This window comes from Myotis brandtii, unplaced genomic scaffold, assembly GCF_000412655.1.
Source record: "Myotis brandtii unplaced genomic scaffold, ASM41265v1 scaffold215, whole genome shotgun sequence".
NCBI lineage: Eukaryota > Metazoa > Chordata > Mammalia > Chiroptera > Vespertilionidae > Myotis > Myotis brandtii.
In genome coordinates, this window is record NW_005358043.1 from 1,400,517 (window position 1) to 1,416,631 (window position 16,115).

General features: G+C 38.0%; 1 protein-coding gene across 8 annotated transcripts in view; it reads left to right on the plus strand.

Annotated features, from left to right (window-relative positions):
- The window catches only part of ARHGAP21 (Rho GTPase activating protein 21), a 140,492-nt gene that overhangs the window by 39,716 nt on the left and 84,661 nt on the right, over positions 1 to 16,115 (plus strand). For all 8 annotated transcript variants that reach the window (XM_005865869.1, XM_005865871.1, XM_005865870.2 and 5 more), the window contains one exon: positions 15,495 to 15,674. In XM_005865869.1, coding sequence (XP_005865931.1) covers positions 15,495 to 15,674 — 180 coding nt within the window. The remainder of the gene's footprint in view (positions 1 to 15,494; positions 15,675 to 16,115) is intronic.

Here is a 16,115-nt window from a genome sequence, read left to right on the forward strand (position 1 = left end):
GCCCTCTCTGAGGTGCCTTCGGTCAGCGTTCAAGATCAAGAGCCCAGAGGCAGAGAGGAATTCCGTCCTCTCAGTGAAACAGTGGGATAGTCGGGGTGACTGTAGAGGAGGAATGTGCACTTTGGGTGCCAGCACCCATGAGTGAAGGCTGCCATGACTGAGCCTTGCTTCCTTGGGGCCTAGCGCACTCCTGCCGGGCAACGGGTGACAGGACGTGCTTTTCCGAATTAATGAGAGAAAATGTTGATTCTCCTGCTGCCCACGAAGGTGGAAAGTGAAGTGGGGAGACATGTGGGGAATGAGCAAGGTTCCCTGTCTGGGGGTTCCAAATCTGCTGTTGGTTTCTTTCACCGCTGACTAGAGATATACAGGGTGTCCCCCCAAAATGTATACACACTTTGAATACCTACTAATTCCAATGGTTTTAAGCATAAGAAAGGAACAACAATGGAGCTATTATCTGTTAAAAGTGTGGAACAAACAGTTAGTTGGACATTCCCTGAGGGGTCTCAGATTGGCGAGGGTGAAGGCCAGACTGAGGGGCCCCTTCTCACCCCATACCCCAGTGCACGAATTTTGTGCACCAGGCTACTAGTACATTTATAATATTGTTTCACATTATGACGAGTGCTTTGAGAAAAAAATAAAATAAGGTGGAGTGTTGGGGAGTCCACTTGAGATAACTAGTAAGGAAAAGATCCTCTGAAGTCCCTTCTCTAAGTAGGTGATGCTTAAGCAGAGTTGAATGAATTAAGGAAGTAAGCCATACAAATATCAGCCTCCAGGTAGAAGGAATTGCAGAGGTGAAGCCCCTAAGATGGGAAAAAACTTGGTTCCAAGCAGCCAGGAGATTTGTGTGTTGGGTGGCAGGGGAACAGTAAGGAAATGAGGTCAGAGTCTTACCCAGGAGTAATGGGAAGCCTGTTGTAGGGTTTTAGCATGACAATGATGTAATTAAATTCATGTTTAAACAAACATGAGCATGCTTTGACAAAAATGCAAACATTTTAAATAGATATCAGCAATATAAATATATAGTTAAATATATAGCTTGGTGAAATTTTACAAAGTGAACACACCTGTGCATCATTGTTCTGATCAAGATATAGAATATTAATGGGTCTCCTCAATAGCCTCTATTATGCCCATGGAGTTATTATTCTCTTGTTTTGAATTGTATTATAAATATTATCACATTCTATGTACCCTTTTGTGTTGACTTTTTTCACTATAATTATACTTTGAAATTCATCCATGTTGTTGCATGACCTTTAAGAATTTATTTATGGTAGTTCATTGTATGACATTTGACTTTTTATGGACATATGACTGTTTCCAACTTTTGGCCATCTATATATAGAAAAGCCTAAGCGACCGGTCACTATGACACGTACTGACCACTAGGGGGCAAACGCTCAACGCAGGAGCTGCCCCCAGGTGGTCAGTGTGCTCCTGCTCAGCTGACCTACGGGCGTCAGACACAGGGCTCATGGCTGGCCACCGCAGCCCGGAGCCCACAGCGGAGCAGCAGCAGAGTGGCAGCAGGCCTACCGAGGGTCAGGCAGGTGCAGCTGAGCCGGGATAAGCAGGAGCGGCAGGCAGCGTTGGACTGCTGGTTTCGGCCTGATCCCCCAGGCTACACCGAGGAACCCCACCAGTGTATAAATCCATGCACCGGGCCTCTAGTTACAAATAATGCTGCTGTGAATATTTTGCACATGGCTTTATATGTATTTATTTCTGTTGAGTATATACCTAGTTGTGGAGTTATTGGAATACAGAATATTCACATTTTATGGACAAACTTTAACAGATACTACCAAGCAGTTTTTCAAAGTGGTTGCACCAATTTATAATTCCATCATCAGTATTAGAGAATTCTTGTTACTCTACATCCTAGCTAGTAATTGATTACCAGCTTTAAAAAACCATATTAGCCACTTTGGTGTGTAAACCTTTATTTTATGGTTTTAATTTGCCTGATGACTAATGAGCTTGAGCATCTTTTCTTATACTTCTTTGCCTTTTGCATTTCCTCTTTTGTGAAGTATCTGTTCGTATCTTTGGCCCATCATTCACTAGCTGTAAGAACTTTGATAAGTTGCTTACTTTCTAGGAGTACAGTGTTAAAAATCCATAAAATAGGAATAATGTCATCTAATTTTCAGTTTCCTTGAGTAGGCTCTGTTTGAGTAACCAAAGCAAGTTATATCAACCCCAGGCCTTCATTTTTCACAAGTTCTTAAGAACTACTTATTAAATATTTTTTGTATTGATGACATCTACTTGGAGATAAAGATTTTTAAAGATAGAAGATCCAGAGAATGAGTGGAATAGCTATGCTAAAATGGATATAGGAAAATCAAATTTCAAAAAAATAAGAAGATACTCATGTTTCTACCTGTGGATATTACAATTATTTAATGAAAATTTGAATTCTATAACAACATCACTATCATCACAAAAATCTGGAAATTGATTTGGGAGTTGATCCTCCAGCTAGTGCTTAAAGAAATGCCCATAGCATCTAATGTAACCATAAACATTAGCCTTATATAACCAAAGCGAAGGAGAGTAAAGGGATATAAAAAGCCCTTTTTAAAAATATATAATTCCTGCCCTAGCCAGTTTTGCTCAGTGGATAGGGCTTAGGCCTGTGGACTAAAGGGTCAGGGTTCAATTCTGGTCAAGGGCACGTAACTCTGTTGCAGTCTCCTTCCTGACCCAGGCCCTGGTCGGGGCTTATGCAGGAGGCAACCAATTGATGTGTTTTTCTCACATCGATATTTCTGTCTTTACCTCTCTCTTTCACTCTCTCTAAAAATCAATGGAATCCTCGGGTGAGGATTAAGGGGGGAGAAAAAAAATCTATCTATCTATCTATCTATCTATCTATCTATCTATCTATCTATCATAATAAAAGCATAATATGCAAATCGACCGAACGACTGAACAGCAGAATGACCACCAGCCAGCGCTCACATCCCACGAGGGAGGCAGTGCCATGCAGATGGCAAGCAGTAGCAGTGGCGGGGGCAGGGCCAGCTGCCAGCAGCCATGGGAAGGAAAGCCCTGATATGCCCTAATTGCCAGCCTCACCTAGGGACGCTACCTGAAGCGTCCCGGATTTCGAGAGGGTGCAGGCCAGGCTGAGGGACACCCCCTCCCGCCCCATGCACGAATTTCGTGCACTGGGCTTCTAGTGTATATATAAAATTCCCTTTAGCTGTTCAGTCTGATTGAAACGATTAATGTTCCTTATTTGTAACTTATACATTTTTAGTAAAATTTATGGTATGTTGGATTTGTATTTTTATGATTATTATATGTACTTTATAATACTTTAATATCCTCCTTGTATAATATCCAGCTGGTGTATTTATGCTTATTTTAAAATCATAACACTTTGCACTTGTAAATGGTTTTAGAGGTTTCTAATTATTATAGCTTTGCTTTTCTGATATAATTTGAATAATTTCTGTTTTAATCAATTAAGGCATTTTCTCTATGTAAAAATATTATTTATTATAATGATCCATTTTATAAAGTAGTTTCCAGAAATACGTTATGTTGAAAGGCAGTGCATTTATCGAGCATAAATTGTGGAGTGATTAAAATAATTTATTGCTTTTCTAAAGGCTTCAATCCCAGGATTTCTTTAAATAGTAAGCACTAGAATACACTTTAAAATGTGTATACAATACTTTTTGATATTTAATCATAACTTTTCATGAATAAATTATAATATAAGGACCCCCGCACTGGGAATTTTTTATTTAGCTGGGGTTTTGAAACGAATAAAACACAGTTGAGTTCAACTTGGAGACAGTGTGCATTTAAAAGGGCATAAAAGGATGGTCCATTACCACATTAGAAATTGGATGGCAGCCCATCTCTAAGCCCTGTCTTCCCCCAGGGACTGTGGATGTTGTTAGCTCACTTCATGTCATTTGTCTTTGCTGCACAGGGACCTACACTGGTGTCTCTGCCTGAAGTTAGGGTGTATCCTGGTGCTCAGACTGATCTGAATGTGAGACAGTTTGGCTTTCCTTCTATGCGGGGCTTATTCTGTTCTCCAGTATCTTGGGGGCAGCTTCCCCAGGTGGTCACCTCTGAGTTCCTTATATTTTAAGTTCTCTTTCCAGTTCCCAGGGAGTTTGCTTTGGTTTCTGTTACTGTGAACCCTCATTTACAATTTTGTATGAGAACTGTGTTCTGAATTCCAGTGACAACATGTTCTTTTGTAATTCAATCTTAAGCAAGCTAGAGACTATCTGTCTAGTATTCTTTCCTGTATTATGGTCTTTAAGAATTGGATGTTCCATGCAAAGATGGTTAGCCTCACTAATGAAATAAAAATTAAAATAATAAGAACCATTTTTCATCTTAGCATACTTGTAGATAGATAGCCTCTATAGTTTAGGCTAGTGAAATTGAGTGATTTATTAACAGTTGCCAATGTACCAGTAGTATCATTAATAATCCAAAATTTACTTAGATTTGGAAAACTTACTTGTATATATATTTATATGAGTCTTTGTTATTCTAGATCATTACAATATTTTTTTAAAAAGGTATGATATGGGTCTGATCTTCTGTACCTATATCTTCTCTAGCCTGTATACATACTCAGTATTGCTCATGCCTGCTTAGAGGGTACTGCATTACTAGAATGAACTGAAATGTATGTTTGAGTTTATATATATATTGATTTCAGAAAGGAAGGGAGAGAGAGGAAGAGGTAGAAACATCAATGATGAGAGAGAATCATTGATGGGCTGCCTCCTGCAGGCCCCCTACCCAGGCATGTGCCCTGACCGGAAATCGTGGTCTCCTAATTCATAGGTCAGTGCTCAACCATTGAGACACACTGGCCAGACTGTATGTTTGACTCTTAATTTGGAGATTGCTGTGTACCCAAAGGATAGGGAGATCATTGTTTTTAACCAAAAAATACAATCTGTTTTCTGACTCAGAGTAAACAAGATTTTATTCATATCCAAAAAAAGTAGCTTCTGAAAATAACTATTATATTAACTGGTAATAGAGCTTCTATACAAGAAAATATGTAAAAAATAGACATCAGCAGCAGAAAGATCCATATTAACAGTCAACTTAGATGAAAGATGTTATAAATGAATTTCCAAGTCAATAATATACTTAAATGTTAAGGGTTATCATTTTAAAAATTAAATTCAAGTGTTTAATTTGAAATATTTTGGACTTAAGTCATCTAGATTTTTCAATTTCAAGTCATCAGAGGGTTAGAACTTCTTTGGTCATTTTTCATGCCTTAAATATTAAAATATCCACTGAAAACCAGAATTCTTAGAAAAATCCATCTAGATAGTCAACATCAAAGTAGTTCCAATTGTTATCAACTTGGAGTAGACAAAAACAAAAAAAAAAAACCACACACAAAAAAAACAACACCCAAATCTTTTAGACACTTCATAAGCTGCAAGTCAAGAATTGTCATGTATGTTTAGTATATAAAAAGACTTTATTTAAGTCTTTTAATTCAAACAAATAAACCTTTTAATAAAAAACGTATTTCCACTTGTGCCGAAATATTTTGCAAAGAAATGTCCCATTAAAGAAACTCAATATGTGAGGATTAATTTCTGTAAGATTAATTCTCAGTGGTGTTAGGACTCTGGAGAAAGTAGCTTAAAGATAAACAATATGTAAATGTTTAAAATCATATTATTATTTCCTTTCCACTGATGGCATAGAACAGACTGAGAAGCTAGCTGTATCTTTTTAAAAATATATATATTTTATTGATTTTTTACAGAGAGGAAGGGAGAGGGATAGTTAGAAACATCAGTGAGAGAGGAACATCGATTCAGCTGCCTCCTTCACACTCCCTACTGGAGTACATGCCCTTGACCAGAATCGAACCTGGGACCCTTCAGTCCACAGGCCGACGCTCTATCCACTGAGCCAAACCAGTTAGGGCTAGCTGTATCTTTTTGACAAATTGCTTAATCACTGTGAGCCCATTTCTCTTTTAGATGTACCTAAAAATCTAGTAAAAAGTTTTATGGATGTTCAAGATTTTATCTTTCCTCAGTTGAAACTGTATTTTATACACTATTCTCCTGAGCTATGAAAAGTGTCATAATCTATTTTTTTAAATTTATTGGGGTGACATTGGTTAATATCATATAGGTTTCAGGTGTGGGTTTCTATGTTACAAGATCTGTATATTGCACTGTGTGCCCACCACTCAAAGTCAAATCTTCTCCAGTCACCATATATTAGCTCCTCCTTATCCATCATTCCCTTCCCTCTGGAAATCACCACACTGATGTTTGTGTTCACGAGTTTCAGTTTTATCTCCCACATATGAGTGAAATCATATGGTTCTTAGCCTTTTCTGACCGACTCATTTCACTTAGCATAATATCCTCAAGGTCCATCCATGTTGTTGCGGATGGCAGTATTTCATCCTTTCTTATGGCTGAGTAGTATTCCATTGTGTATATGTAGCATATTTTCTTTATCCAGTTCTCTGTTGTAGGGCATTTTGGTTATTTTCATGTCTTGGCCACTGTGAATAATGCTGCAATGTACATAGGGGTGCTTATATCTTTGTGAATACATGTTTTCGAGATTTTTTTAGGTATATACTCAGGAAAGGAATTGCTGGGTCATATGGTAGCTCTATTCTTAATTTTTTGAGGAATCGCCAGACTGTTTTCCATAGTGGTTGTACCAGTCTGCATCCCCACCAGCAGTGAATGAGGGTTCCTTATTCTCCACAACCTCTCCAACCCTTGTTATTGCTTGTCTTGTTGCTAGTGGCCACTCTAACAGTTGTGAGGTGGTATCTCACTTAAGTTTTGATTTGCATTTCCCTAATTGCTAGTGAGGTTGAGCATCTTTTCATATATCCTTGGCAATTTGTATGTCTTCTTGGGAGAGGTGTCTGTTCAGGTCCTCTGCCCGTTTATTTGATTGGATTGTTTGGTGTTGAATTTTATGAGTTGTCTATATATTTGGGAAATTAAATCTTTGTTGGAGCTACTGTTTGCAAATATCATTTCCCATCTGATTGGCTGCCTTTTTTGTTTTGTTTTCAGTTTCTTTTACTGTGCAGGAGCTTTTTAGTTTGATATAGTCCCATTTATTTATTTTTGCCTTCATTTCCCTTGCCTTTGGAGTCAAGTTCATAAAATGTTCTCTATGACTAAGGTCCATAAGTTTGGTACCTATTTTTTCCTCTATGTAACTTATTGTTTCGGGAATTATGTTTATCTTTGATCCACTTTGAATTAATTTTTGTACATGGGGACAAACTAATCCAGTTTCATTCTTTTGCATGTGGCTTTCCAGTTTTCCCAGCACCATTTATTGAAGAGACTATCTTTACTCCATTGTGTGTTTCTGCCTCCTTTGTTGAAAATTATCTGTTCGTATACATGTGATTTTATATTTGGGCTCTCTATTTTGTTCCACTGATCTGTGTGTCTGTTTCTCTGCCAATACCATGCTGTTTTGATTATTGTAGTTTTGTAGTATAATTTGAAGTCAAGTAGTGTGATACCTCCAGCTTCATTTTTTTCCTCAGGATTGCTTTGGCTATTTTTGGGGTCTTTTGTGGTCCCATACAAATCTGATGATTTCTTGTTTTGTTTCTTTAAAAAATAACATTGGGATTTTGATGGGGATTGCATTAAATCTGTATATTGCTTTGGGTAATCTGGCCATTTTAACTATGTTGATTCTTCCAATCCACGAACATGGCATATTTTTCCATTTTGTTTTATCTTTTTCAATCTCTTTTAATAATGCTTTGTAATTTTCAGTATATAGGTCTTTCACATTCTTTGTTAAGTTTATTTTTAGATATATTATTGTAATCTATTTTTGAAATAAGCCTTTATGTATTGTTGACCTCTGTGTGTGTTTTTTAACTTAATTTTTATGTAGTGCTTACTATGTGTGATATACTGTTTTAAATACTTTACAAACTTTAATTCATTTAATCTTTATAGGAAACATATGAAGTATGAACTATAATTATCATCTTCATAGTAAAGATGAGGAATTGAGGCACAGATGTGTTAAGGAACTTGCCCAAGGTCCACAGCTGGTGAATGAAAGATCCAGACCCACATAGTTTAGCTCCAGAGTCCATGCTCTGCCCACTGTGCATACAATCTCCCCAGGTAATAAAGGAAAAAACATCGAGCCAGATGATAGGCATAACTATGATAGTCAGTAATCCAACTATTTAAAAGAAAAAAAATCCCAAGGGCTCATACATTCAGATCCTGTGTTGTGTTTTCTCAGGAAATGACACTTAAAAGGTGATGCAACACCATGTAAAGTCTGGCCCTAAAATAAGGAAGAAAACTCTACTTTCAGCAACTGGTACTACTAATATTATGTAACAAATATTATATAACAGAATATTTTCAAAGAATCCATAGGAGTAGGGCTCATAATCTTAGTATATGATGGAATCAATATAATACCTTCTTATGCTCCCTCATGAATGATTCCTGGAATATACTAGGAATCTATGTGCATTCTATTTAAAGTACAAATAATTACAAACGATAGCTTAGAGGCTATATATTCATGTGTATATGGGCATTTTTTCCCAACTCATGTTTACTTTTGTGACAGCCTGTGTCTTTTACCTCTGGCTAACATTTAGAGTTTGTACTTTTTACCTATGAGTTTGTTTATTTTTTAAACATCTTAACTGAAGTATCATTTATATACCATACAATTCACCCATTGTATATTTGAGTGTAGTAAATTTACACAGTTGTGGAACTTTCATTACAATCAGCTTTTAGAACATTCCCAGGAGGGTCCTCATTGCCAGTTTGCATTCCCATCTGTGAGGATTTTATTACTTTCATTGTTATAAGATTAGTGTTTTCCCCTTATATATACATTCTCCCACTCCTGTTTTAGGTTGCTTTGTCTAGTTATTTTATCTAGTTATTATGGAGTTAGGTTTTATCCTTTATTTTGATTTCTCTTAACCTTGAGTTATTATTTAATCAAGTGACCTTGTTATGAAGACTTTTAAGGGAATCAAATGACAGTTCTTAGTCCACAGGAATTTAACTGCTGTTTTTCCAGTCACTTCTTGGCTTCTTGCATTCTGATGCTGTTGTACATGTTTTGGTGCTCCTGGTGAGGAGATGAGACCCATGTAGGGGAGTATGTGTTAAGGTCTCTTCTCAAGTAGAGAAATCTGGGACTGCAGCGTCCCTCCCTGTGTGCCTGCAGTTTGCTCTTGTTAGAAATCCAGTACATCAGAAGGCTCTGTGGGTAAGTGGAAGGAGTGAAGAAGGCACACCTGTGTATTTCTTTTCATCTTCTCTTTTTATTTATAAAGAAGTATTACCCTCCCTTCTTTCCTCTAGAAAAAAGTGAGGAGACTAGAGAGGATTCAGTGTGTTGCTCTGGGGAGGATGGAATAATTGAAACAACTGAGCTGAGATATGTTGCATTAAAAAAATCTTAATATGCCCTGGCCAGTATGCTCAGATGTTAGAGTGTCAGCCTATGCACCAAAGGGTAACAAGTTTGATTCCTGGTCAAGGGTACGGTCAAGGGTACTACCTGGGTTGCTATTTAGATCCCCGGCCTGGTTGGGGTGTATGTGGGCAGCAACCAATCAGTGTGTCTCTTTTGTGTTGATGTATCTCTCTCTGTCTCTCTGTCCCTCTTCCTCTCTCCCCCTTCTTCTCTCTAAAAAATCAATGGAAAAAATATCTCGAATGAGGATTAACAACAAGAACAAAAATCTTAACCTTAGTTTGCAGGGAGCAGAGAAAGAACTTGCTTAATCTTCATCCCATCTTCTCTATTTTTGTAAAGACCTTACTAGAACAAGATACAGTAGGCTCATTTCAGAAACTTGAAACATGAAACCATGATCCCAGAGAGTTATCTATCTGATTCAAGGGAACAGAACAGGAAACTTGAATATATTTGGGAGCTGTGAGGCTAAGACATAATAGTATATTAGATATAAATTTAATACATGTAAAATTTATATAGTGCTAAAATTTGAGTCGTGCAGAAAAATAAAAATTAAAAAAATAAATGAGATCAAAGAGCAAATGGGGGAAGAATCTATGAAGCTTACAGAATAGGGCAAATATCCTCAGGGAAATGGTTTCAGATTCAGAAAACAGTGATTTTAATTCTTGCCCTGCTGCTAGCCTGCCATAATCTCAAATAAATCTCTTAACTAATCCGGACCTCAGTTTCCTCAGGTGTAACATGCAAGACTCAGTTATATTGATTTATCCTAAAGGTTCTTTGTGATTTAAAATTTCATGTTCTACTAAGCACATGAAAAGATGTTTATCCTTAGGGAAATGCAAATTATAATCACAATAAGCTACACACCTATCACAAGGACTAAAATAAAAAGTAATGACAGTGCCAAATGCTGTTGAGGATGCACAGAAAAATGGACTGGATCAGCTGTACATGGCTAGTGGGAATGCAAAATTGTACCACTGTGCTGGGAAAAATTGGCAGTTTCTTACAAAACCAAACATGCAATTACTATACAGCTCAGCAGTTGCGCTCATGGATATTCATCCTAGAGAAATGGAAATATGTTCACACAAAAACCTGTACATAAATGTTTATAACACATTTCTTCATAATAGCCCCAAACTGCAACAACCCCAATGTCTTTTAAACAAACTGTGAGGCATTCATATCATGGAGTACTACTCAGCAATAAAAAACGAGTAAAGCATGCAACAATGTGGATGAGTTTCCAGAGAATTATGCTGAGTGGGAAAACAAAAACCAATCTCAAACGTTTACTGACTGTCTAGCTCCGCTTATATAACATTCTTGAAATGACAAAATGATAGAAAGATAGTATAGATTAGTGGTTGCCTAGGATTGGGGACTGGATGAGAGGTGAAAGGAAAGAGTAAGTGTGGCCATAAAAGGACAACAGGAGAGACCCTTGTGATGATGGAACTGTTATGTAACTTGATGGTGGTGGATAGACAAATCTATCCATGTGATAGAAACTGCATAGCATAACCCTGGCCAGTGTGGCTCAGTTGGTTGGAGCATCATTCTGTATACCAGGAGGCTTCAGGTTCTATTCCCTGTCAGGGCATATACCTAGTTTGCGGATTTGATCCCCGGGTCGGGGCACTTATGAAAGGCAGCCGATTGATGTTTCCCTCTCACATGGATCTCTCTCTCTCTCTCTCTCTCTCTCTCTCTCTCCCCCGCCTCCCTCACTCCCTCCCTTCCTCCTTCCCTCCCCCTTTCATTTCTCTAACCCTCCCCCCCCCCAAAAAACCCCCAAACACAGAAAAAACCTGCAAGCATAAACACACAAACATACCCATGAACATAAGTAAAACTGCTGAAATCTGAGTAAGACGAATGGATTGTATCTATGTCAATATCCAGACTATGATATTGTACTATAGTTTTCTATGATGTTATTGTTGAGGAAATTGTATAAAGATTACATGAGGTCCCTCTAGATTATTTTTTACAACTACATGTAAATCCATAATGATCTCAAAATAAGAAACTTAATTAAAAAAATACAAAATAAACAGTGCATATTTCATTCACCCTTGCTTCAGGAGCATCCACTGTGTGGAACTGTGTTGAGTTCATAGTAGGTGCTCAATAAATATTTATTTACTGAATGAATGAATGGAGAGGGGGTGGGTAGAGAAGAGAGTGAGAGCACATGTATAAAATGGTTCTCTCATTTGGATCACAAAAGGAAGATCCAGTCATCAGTCACTACTTAAAGCTTAACTAAACTATTTGGGTAATTAAGCCTAGAATAATAACCTTTATCCTACAAATTCTACCTGATCATATGATCATTGTTGCAGTTCCAGTCTCAGCTTGAATCTCCCATGATGATGTTTGGTGTTATGCTCTCTCACCCTCCCACCCCTTCTCCAATCTTCAAATCCTAGAAGAAGAATAAACTAAAATGCATTTATAATAGTTTCAAATGTACAGAGTCTCCATAGATGCCTTGAGAATCTTGATTATAGGTCATGTAGTATAAATACTCCAATTTTGTTCTTTTACAAATTTGCTTACTGTTTAGGGTTCTTTTCATTTTAAATGAAGTTTAGAGAGAACTTGCCAATTTCTATACAAAAGTTTCCTAGGATTTGATTGGGGTTCATCGCATCTATATATCAGTTTGGGGAGCATTGAGATTGTAATGATACTGAGTCTTCTGAACTGTGAACGTGCCATTTCCATTTATTCAGATATCCTTTATATCTCTCAGCAGTGTTTTGGACTTGACCTTTACAGGTCTTGCAGGTCTTTCGGCAGATGTATCCCTAAGTATTTAATATTTTAAATGGTATATACTTAAAGTATTTTCAATTTTCACTTATTGTTAGTAGTAGAAATGCTGTTGCTTTTGTATATCACGTTACTTTCACTCACGTTGCATTGACTAGAACTCAATCACAGCTGCCTCTATTGTAAGTTTGGGGAATGATATTATCTAGCTGTCTTCCCGAAAAGAAAAGAAAATGAAATTGATAATTAACTAACTAATAACAGCCCAAATACCGACTATATGATGAAAATGTTCAGGATTTAGAAGTCGTTTGAATTTACTTTCTTCACAGTGTAATATATTTTTTATCACACAAAAATTGCTTTCAAGAGCATTTTTAAGTTTTAGCACCTTCATATGATGCAAATCACTGTGGAGGAATATGATTCACTAGTGAAACATCTATACTAATAAAAGGGTAATGTGTTAATTAGGGCGTCCATCTGGACAAAGCCACAGTGGCTGCGAGTCCCAGGGCTCAGGCCTTGCAGCCACCGTGGCAGACAGTGGCAGCAGCAGCGGGGTGATGGGGGTGGCGCCTTCCCCTGATCATCCCAGTCGCCTTCTGCAGAAGGAAGCCAGACTGCGACTTAGGCCCATAGGGAGCGGGCCTAAGCTGTCAGTAGGACATCCCCTGAGGGCTCCTGGACTGTGAGAGGGGGCAGGCCAAGCTGAGGGACCCCCCTCCAGTGCACAAATTTTCGTGCACCGGGCCTCTAGTAATAAATATAACAGAATCAAGCATGTACAAGTATTTGCCATTTGATAAAGGTGACATTTCAAAATTACTGAGATGAACTTTGGTTTGTAATTCAATAAAAATCTTAGCAGCAATGCATACATACTAACTCTGAGATACCTATTAGATTGGAGAGATGTCTGAACTAAAGGTAAAAATTGAGAGCCGTTTATAGATGGTATTTAGTGCATGAGACTGAAATCTCCAAAACACAAGCTGGAGACCTGAGTCCTAAGTACACCTAAGATGAGTTTAGCAGATGAAGACGTAGTGAAGGAGACAGAAGAAGGAACCCATGAGTTAGGAGGAAAATAAGTGTGGGAAGTCAGGTGGATAAAATCTTTCAAGGAGGGAGTGATCCTTGTGCCAGCATATAAATCAAAGATTAAAACTGAGAATTGACTATTCACTTTAGCTATGTGGAAGTGACCTTGACAGCAGTTTCAGGGAGTTATGGATGCAAAAGGCTGATTTAAGGGGATTCAAGAGAAAACAGGAGGAAAAGAATTGGAGATAGCCTCTGTAGACAGCTTTCAGGGAGTTTTCCTCTAAAGAAAGGTAGACAAACATAACTGGGAGAGGGCTGTGTGGTCAAGAGAGGATTTGATTTTTTTTGTTTTAAGATGAAAGAACTTACAAAATGTGTACTGCACAGTCCATTAAGTTGTCATATTATAATTATATTTTTACTAGAGGCCTGGTGCATGAAATTCGTGCACGGGTAAGGTCTCAGCGACCAGAGCGATCAGGGCCTTCAGGCTGCCAGCTGGGGCCTTCCTTTCTCTGGCTGCTGGCTGCTGGCAGGGGCCTTCCTTCTCTCTGCTGCCGGCTAGGGCCTGCCTTTATTCCATGCCGCCCCCTGGTGGTCAGCACACGTCATAGCGAGTGCTCAAACTCCCAGTCGGTTGAACTCCTGAGGGGACAATTTGCATATTAGCCTTTTATCATATAGGATTATCGTTATTTTTAATCCTCACCTGAGGATATGTTTTTTGTTTTGTTTTGTTTTTTAATTCATTTTGAAAGAGAGAGAGAAAAAAACATCAATTGGTTGCCTCCCATATGCACCCGGACCGGGGATCCAACCTGCAACCTGGGTATGTGCCCTGACCAGGAATGGAACCCGCAACTGAGCCACCCAGCCAGGGCAGGTTGTTGTCTTATTGCTTGTGTTTTTTTCAGTGTAATAGAAAGCAGGGGTGTCAGCTACAAGTGAGAACAGGGAAGGAGGGATGAATTAATCATCAAAGATGAATGGACTGGAGAGAATTATCATTGACAGACAACAGTAAAGACTCTCTTGCCTTGGCTCAGTTGGTTGGAGCGTCCCATAAAAGGTTGGGGTTTGATTACCAATCAAGACACATACCTAGGTTGTGGGTTTGATCCCCAGTTGGGGAGTGTACAGGAGGCAACCCACCAATCTCAATCTCTCTCTCTCTCTCTCTCTCTCTCTCTCTCTCTCTCTCTCTCTCTTCCTGCCTCCCTCCCTCCCGTCACACCCCTTTCTTCTCTGCCTAAAAGTCAATAGAAACATATCCTTGGGTGAGGATTAAAAAAAAAAAAAACTCTCTTGAGGTTAGTGGTTATGAACTAAGAGTGAAAATAGCCTAGTTTTTGTTTTTCTCCGCTTGTGTTCAACTTCATAGGTGTTGGCCCAAAGAAGACATTATTGATTTATCTAGGGTTAGGTGACTTTGAGCAAGTCAGAGAAAGGCAAAGGAGTGAATTGAAGCTGGTTTGAGAGCAAAGTGAGTACATGGGGTGGTAAGGGACAGGGAAATAGTGGCAGGGTCAGCTCAGAGTGAAGAATTGTGAGGATTGGGTATGAGAGGGAATGAAGAATGGAACCTTGGTTTGAGGTTGTGAATGGTTTTCAGTCATAACCAGATAAAAGCCAAGAGTGGAAGAGAAGAGATCAAGGAATGGTAAGGCCAAGCTAGTTAAAGGACATCTGTGTGGATACTGACTTAATGCTCAGAACCTGAAGGCCGTATCATTCTTGGTTGCTGTGGGATGATCTGATAACAGCTTTAGTATTCCTACTTGGTGTGAGGTTCATGTCTCTTCTTTCAGTTTATGTTCTTAGTCCTTAGTGCTCTAATGATTTTCTTCGTGTTCTCTTTCATTTCTTCTATTGAATTTAAATTTTAGCTCTCAAATTTCTGATTTCCAAGAGTTCTGTCTTACTTCTGATTAACTTTTCATAGCATCCCTTTCTAAATACATTTGGTTTTTGATGATCTGCGTGACTTGTGCTAATACATATGGTTCATGCATCAGAATATGGTTCTTTTTCTTCATTAAGATCATATCTGCACTTAGGTATTATATTTTTGCATATAATTTTTTCTAAATGAGGAAGTATATTGTGTTAGTAATTAACATTTCAGTATCTTTCCATTTTAGGTGTCAAAAAATAAAGATGGAAAAGAACAAAGTGAAACTGTGTCACCATCCGAAGATGAAGCGTTCTCCTGGCCAGGTCCCAAAACAGTTATGTTGAAAAGAACATCTCAAGGCTTTGGTTTTACATTAAGGCATTTTATTGTTTATCCCCCGGAGTCTGCAATTCAATTTTCATATAAGGTAAGAGATGTAGTTAAAGTCACGTGAAACAAAAGCAAAGCTATTCCCGTCTCCTTTTTATCTTCTCATCCCCTTTCCCACCTCTTTTCTATCTTAGAAGTGTTATATTTTCATTTTTATTATATTCTTTCAGAGATTTTTCTTTCTTCTAGAACAGAAATTTTAATCTCTGAAAGGTTATACTGATTATTAATTCCAAATCTATTTTGCTAGGACTTCTAATTCCAAATTATTGTACTTTTTCTAATAGCTGTTTTTCTACTCTCTAGAAAGGTGGTGAGTTTTATGGGCAGAGAATGCAGAGGCAATACTTTGTTAAAATGTTCTGGCAGTTACAAAAAGTTATCGGGATTAGAATAATACATGACTTTCAGATATGTAATATAATGGCAAGTCAGAATCTGAAAACATAGCTTCTTACAGGGTGAATTACATTCCCAT